Genomic DNA, 6,047 nt, shown 5'->3' with positions numbered 1-6,047 from the left:
TATATATATATATATATATATATATATGTGTGTGTGTGTGACTATGTATATATGTGTGTGTATACATATATGTGTGTGTATGTGTGGGTCCACACATGTATATTCGAATTACACTGTAAATTACATTAACACTATGAAAGAAACACAGCCAGATAAAAGACTGGGCGTTTAGAGGGAGAGTAATTATGAACAGAAGGCCATACTATCCATATGATGAGAATTAAGGGCACATTGAAAGGAAGATTGGGAGTTGGTAGGGTAGTTAGTACTATAGCTGTGGCTATCTGGGCAAAGAACGGCCCAAGCAGAGGCGGGTACAATGAATGACTATCCAAAGGTAGAAGCCTGGGCTCTGCTTAGAATGATAAGCAGCAAGAGATAAGGTCCGAGCTGAGGGGCAGCCTGACACATATGCTGCCTTGTGCCATTTGAAGGCTGTGGAGGGCTTCGACTGGAGAAGACAGCATGATCTGACTTGGGTTTTAACACAGGGTCCAGATGACTCTTTGCTGTGGAAGCTGCCCTGGGAAGTGTCGAGAAGCTAGTGCAACCCTGCGATCTGCCTGCTAAGGGCTACTCACAGCTCCTTCCCACAGTGACGACTGTGGGGCTCCAGAGGGGTTTGTTCTCTGGTTTGGGGTTTGTGCATATGTATGTGTGTATACCTGTTCACTGTGTACAGGGGTGTGTGTCTGTGTGCACGTGCATGCATGGGAAGACTAGAGGTCGACTTCAGGTGTCTCCCCCCTCAGTCACTCCTCACTTGGTTGCTCAATACAGTTTCTCATTTTTATCTCTTACTTTCCAATTCAGATAGGTTGGCTTGCCAGCAGCAAGCTCATCTCCTCCTCCCCAGTGCTGGGATTACAAGCACCGAGCACCACGCCTGCCTTCCTCATGTGGGCTCCTGGAAAAAGAACTCAGGCCTTCACATGTGTGTGCCAAGCATGTTACTGACTCGGTCAGGTCTCAGCCCTGTAAAAAGTCAGTTTAAAAAGAATACGGTGGCACTAAATTTAAAAATACTAAAACTGGCCAAGGCTGAGAGTGTTAAGAGATTGCTGCAAGAATTCAGGCAAAACCTGACAATGACTTGATCAAAGTTACGTCAGAGAAATAGGCAAGAAATGGGTGAATTCTAAAACAGTCTTGACCAGTGGTCCTCACCCTTCCTAACACTGCAACCTTTTAATATAGTTCTTCATGTTCCTGTGACCCCCGACCATAAAATTATTTTTGTTGCTACTTTTGAAATTTTGTTGTAATTTTGCTACTGTCATGAGTCATAAATATAAATATCTGATTATGCAGGATATCTGACATGCAACCCCTGTAAAAGGGTTGTTTAACAGCCCCCAAGAGGTCTCAACCCACAGATTAAGAACTGCTGATGGAGACAATACATGGATAGGTGTCCTTGTTACGACAATCTGCAAATTTTCATTACAACTTTTTCCTAACCAGGACTTTAGGGATGCCCCAGCAAAGACTTCAAACTACAATCAATGAGAAGGCCCTGAACCACATTTAAAGTCACACAACAGATGCCAATGATAATATCACTAGGGCAACCGTCAAGGACAGTCAAAGAAGATGTCAACGTACTCCAGAAACGTATTCACAAATTTTACATAGCGGGTTTATTTCAAAGAACGAATATCTACTCCATGCTGCCTGGCACCTGTTGCTGGTACCAACGTGTGAAGCCGTTTATGCCTACATCCCCACATTTTTCCTTCCCTGTGCTAGCTAGCTACAGAGGACACGTGCTCTTGTGTGCCATTCTTGCTGACTGGGTAAAAGAATAGAACCAAATCCTTCCCCTTGAGTGTCAGGGCAGGCGTTGGTTTTCCCCGGAGGTACTTTCCTCACTCCCTCAAACTCATTTAATGTATCAGCCACCATCAAAATGAAGAGCCCAGGTAAATCATTTCTTTCAGAAACAATACACACACACACACACACACACATACACACATGCACGCACGCATACACACTCCCCCCCGCCCCCCTCATTCTGGCCTTGTAAGCATTTGCTTATAGAAGCAAAAGCAGGGACTGACTGCTCAGTAAAACACTGGTCCCTTCAGCCCTAATGAGCATAACCAACAATGCGCCTTACACAGTATCACTCAGAGCACCCAATACACCCTTATCTACAGTCACATACAAATAGCCGTTATGAAAAGAAGCCACTAGTGAAAGGCTGAGTTTATGCATCTTGATGCCTAACACATTTCCTTCCACTCTGCCACAAGCATGTGCAAAAAACCCGCCTTAGCCAGGGAGCCAGGGCTTCTGCTCCTCCCAGAGTTTGTTCCCATAACTGGATTCAAGGTCCTGTCCCAGCCCTGAAGGAAAGCAATGTGTCTCCACTTTAGAAAAACCAAAACCAAAACAAAACAAAACAGCCTCTTTCTCTCCCAAACCAAGGATTCCACCCCTCACTTATGTCTCCCTGGCCCCTGAAAGCGAGACCCTCTGCCCCTCTACCTGGGGAACCTCACTCATCTAGACCCTAGACATTGATGCACCGGGTGATGATGCTTCCAGTCTTAGCCTTACTTCATCCCACAACTGAAAGGGTGGAAATAAAGTCACAGATTCCGGTGACTATCCCCTCTCTCTGTAAACATTACAAATAAGACGCGCTTCAAGGGTCCAGAGTGACCAAAGAGAGTGATAACCGATTCTGCCAGGCAAGTAGCAATGGAGGGTGGTGTGAGGGATACTGCAGAGCACTGAGAGTTGGGAGGCACCAGACTAGAGCACATCTTCACTCTAGGCCCAAAGTTCTTGAAGCGCCTGGACAATTAAATGTGTGTAGGTGCCAAGAGAGCATTCCCAACCACCACAGACCTCTAAAGTAGTTTGTTTCTTTCTTTCCTTCCTTCCTTTTTGCATTTGCAAGGACTTCTATTCCAGACAGCATGCCCAGCTTGAGAGACACGCCCACCCACAACCTCCTCCCCACTTTTGTCCACCCAACCACCACCTCCCTCCTGGGACTCCAGTGCTGTCCTGTGGCAGGTGGAAGGTGAAGCCCAGGTGAATTTCACCTACAGACCTCTGAGTAGTATCTCCCAGAGGGGCTGGACTACAAGGGAAGAACTCCAGGCCAGTTCATTGCTGCCCTGGAGCATCAGATCCCCCTCCACCCCAAGCTCTCCCGAGCCCGAGCCCCTCAACCTGCTAGGAGCTTCAGAAAAATTGCTCCTGGTAGCACCACATCACCCACCATCCCTGTCCGGTACTCCTCCTACCCCACCTTGCGTCGGGTACCGCCCCAGCCCCCATCCTGCTCAGCAGCTGGCATCTGCAGCCAAGGGTCCCCACGCCTGGATGAGCCATCCCAAGAGACTCGTGGTGTCCCCCAAAATGCCACTGTCAGATACCCTGGAATGCAAGCAAGTCGTCTGTGAGCGGGACCCTAAATGGCAGGGGCCAGGTTGCCCTGTACCCCAAGGCAAGGGCACGGGGTCCTTGTCCCAGAGCTATCCAGACTGGCTGTTCTCCTCCCAGGGTAGCAGGCTCGGGGCCCATGGGCCTCCTGCCGTGCCTCCCTCCAGCTGTCACCACTCACCTGCTCTTCAGAGGTTGACTTTTGAGTTCGTAATAGGTTTTGGGTTCTTCGTGAAACTCCTCCCCGACTTCAAAATCCGCCACGATTCCCGATTCGGACTGCATGACTCCCTCTTGCCCGCCTTCCTCTGCTTGGGACTTGGACCAGAACCTGGGCACCTGACAAAGATGGGGGGCCTCGGGTACCCCAAGCCGCGCGCCCCACACAGTGCCCCACTCAGCCCGCTAGCCGGCCGCCCGCCCCGGCGCGGTGAGTTTACTCTCACATCAGAGCGGGAGGGGCCGAGCCCGGTGCGCCCTGGGATTTGTGGTTCCGCCTGGGTCGAGCATACCAGCTCTCCGGGATATCAGCTTCCTCAAAAACTACAACTCCCAGAAGAACAAGCCGGGGAGAGGCAACGTGGTGTACACGGATAGTGCAAGTCCTGTTTGGATTCCTTGTCAATGTCAGCAGCTCCTCTCCGTGTCTCTCCGGTTTGCCTCAAGGATACAGACCTGGCTGTTTAATATTAATAAGAACGGACTCAGCCTGGGCTTCTACTGTCCCTCATGGTTTAGACATCTGCGAGGACACGCCGAGCGTTCATTTAAAAAATAAAACACTAAGGGGTTTTGACACTAGAAAGTTTCGGTCAGAGTTAAAGCCCATTTAAAAAATAAAAGAGCTTTCTATTAGCCCTCGAGCTCTTCTGGACTGCAGCGACACACAATTTTGTCCTCTATTGGAAACAGAGTGTTGGAAACTTCACTTTTATAATGAAAGCGTTATTGGAGGAGTTGTTCTTGTGCGTTCTTTTTCTGGAACTCAGTCTGGGCTCCCACAATACTCTTCATCAGTCGAAAGGTTCCTTTCCTTTTATCCAGTTAGTCACCTCTAATCTAAAGCAGCACTTGAAGGATTCAGTTAATTTTAAAAGACACCAAGTTACCAAACAGCTTCACCACCACCGTCTGCTTTCAATTTCTCAGTTGGCTGGGAGTTCAAATGAGATTGTCCTAACACTGCAAGCCGGTGCAGCTTCAAGGCACTCAGCTAAGTGATTTATTAAATCACTGCACTTTAGCTCATTTGTACGCCCAGACCTGTCTTCTGGTTAGTTCCAGCAGGACTCTTCATTTTGTATAAAACAACAACGAGTGTTTTGAGACATTGGTGGCATTTTAAGATGGTAGAAATTCCTAGTTTCTTCTAAGAAATCCTGTGCAATCTTAGACATTTCCACTGGATTCCTAGAAGCCTTAATTTCCTCATCTATGAAAGAAGAGATTAGGAAACCTGTTTGAGATGGTGTTGCAAGGTCAAAAGTAAGGAAAGAATTACTTGCAATTTGTATACAGTAGGGGCAGGCAAATGGCTGGGTCAGTAAATGTGCTTATTTGCAAACATGACAACCTACAATTGGTCCTCAGGACACACATGACTGAAGAAGGGAGCTATTCACTACTGAAAGCTGTCTTTTGATAGCTGAATGCAGGTGCAGACATACATAATACATACATAGAACTTTTTAAAAGCTACTCAGTGATTATTAATTTCGGCTTTCTTTTGGCTATCTTGAAGACATTCTTGGCAAGCTTGCATCTCTTCCATGTATTTTCACTTTCAGGAGTTAATAAACTAAATGACTATCCTAAGAGGTCTACACTGATGGTTGGGCATCTCCTTCGAGTTACTCACTCCTATATCTTGCCTCACAATAAAGCCTTTTCTTTTTTAATTTTATATCAGAAAGATCATGAATAGGAGTGGTGACTGAGAACTGAGAATTTGGGGAAAATGTATACTGCATTGAGGTAGCAATAACCAACATTTTGTAGCTGAATATTGTTCTTAAAATACTTCTTGGGTCCTTCACTATAGCAATAGCATGATAGGATATCTGAAATCACCCTTAAAAGCTTCATGATATTCCCGAATATATTAACTACTAGAAACTAGATTCAGAGGTGATAGTATAAAAGAAGCAAAGTCAACCAAGAGAGCAGCATATGTTTAGACTCCTAACTTCATCCATGTCCCCCATAATCAGTGCTGGAATGTGGGAGCAGAAACTGATGGGCTTGGAGCAATTCCAGAATTTGATGAGGTGTGAACCACAGATGCTAAACATTGTGTCTAACAGCAAGCTTTCTGGCCCAATATCACCCCGACTGAGAAACACTGAGCCTTTTCATTGTCTGAATCTCTTGGCCCACTAGGAGTTGTGTGTGTGTGTGTGTGTGTGTGTGTGTGTGTGTGTGTGTGTGTGTTTGGAATTGTTTTTGCCTGAACAAAGCTATGTACCTCCTTCTTAGAACACACAAATAGAAGTACACTGTGCTTAATCATGGTCTGTTGGCCCTTGGAAGGCTGGCTGTCAAAGACTTGTACCAGAATTGAAGTTGAGAACTATAATGAGGCCTGGGATGTGATATGGTTGGTAGAGCCTTTGTCTATGGTGTATGAGGTCCTCGGCTCAATCTTC

General features: G+C 46.6%; 1 protein-coding gene across 1 annotated transcript in view; it reads right to left on the bottom strand.

Moving 5' to 3' along the window:
• Mitf (melanocyte inducing transcription factor) overlaps positions 1 to 3,813 on the bottom strand; it is a 206,557-nt gene extending 202,744 nt beyond the window's left edge. Inside the window, exon 1 of the mRNA XM_029535287.1 lies at positions 3,584 to 3,813. Coding sequence (XP_029391147.1) covers positions 3,584 to 3,687 — 104 coding nt within the window. The 5' untranslated portion in view covers positions 3,688 to 3,813. The remainder of the gene's footprint in view (positions 1 to 3,583) is intronic.
• Positions 3,814 to 6,047: the final 2,234 nt, after the last annotated feature.

This window comes from Mus pahari, chromosome 2 (genome assembly GCF_900095145.1).
Source record: "Mus pahari chromosome 2, PAHARI_EIJ_v1.1, whole genome shotgun sequence".
NCBI lineage: Eukaryota > Metazoa > Chordata > Mammalia > Rodentia > Muridae > Mus > Mus pahari.
Note: the sequence above shows the minus strand (reverse complement) of the source record. Positions and strands in the feature narration are given on the sequence as shown.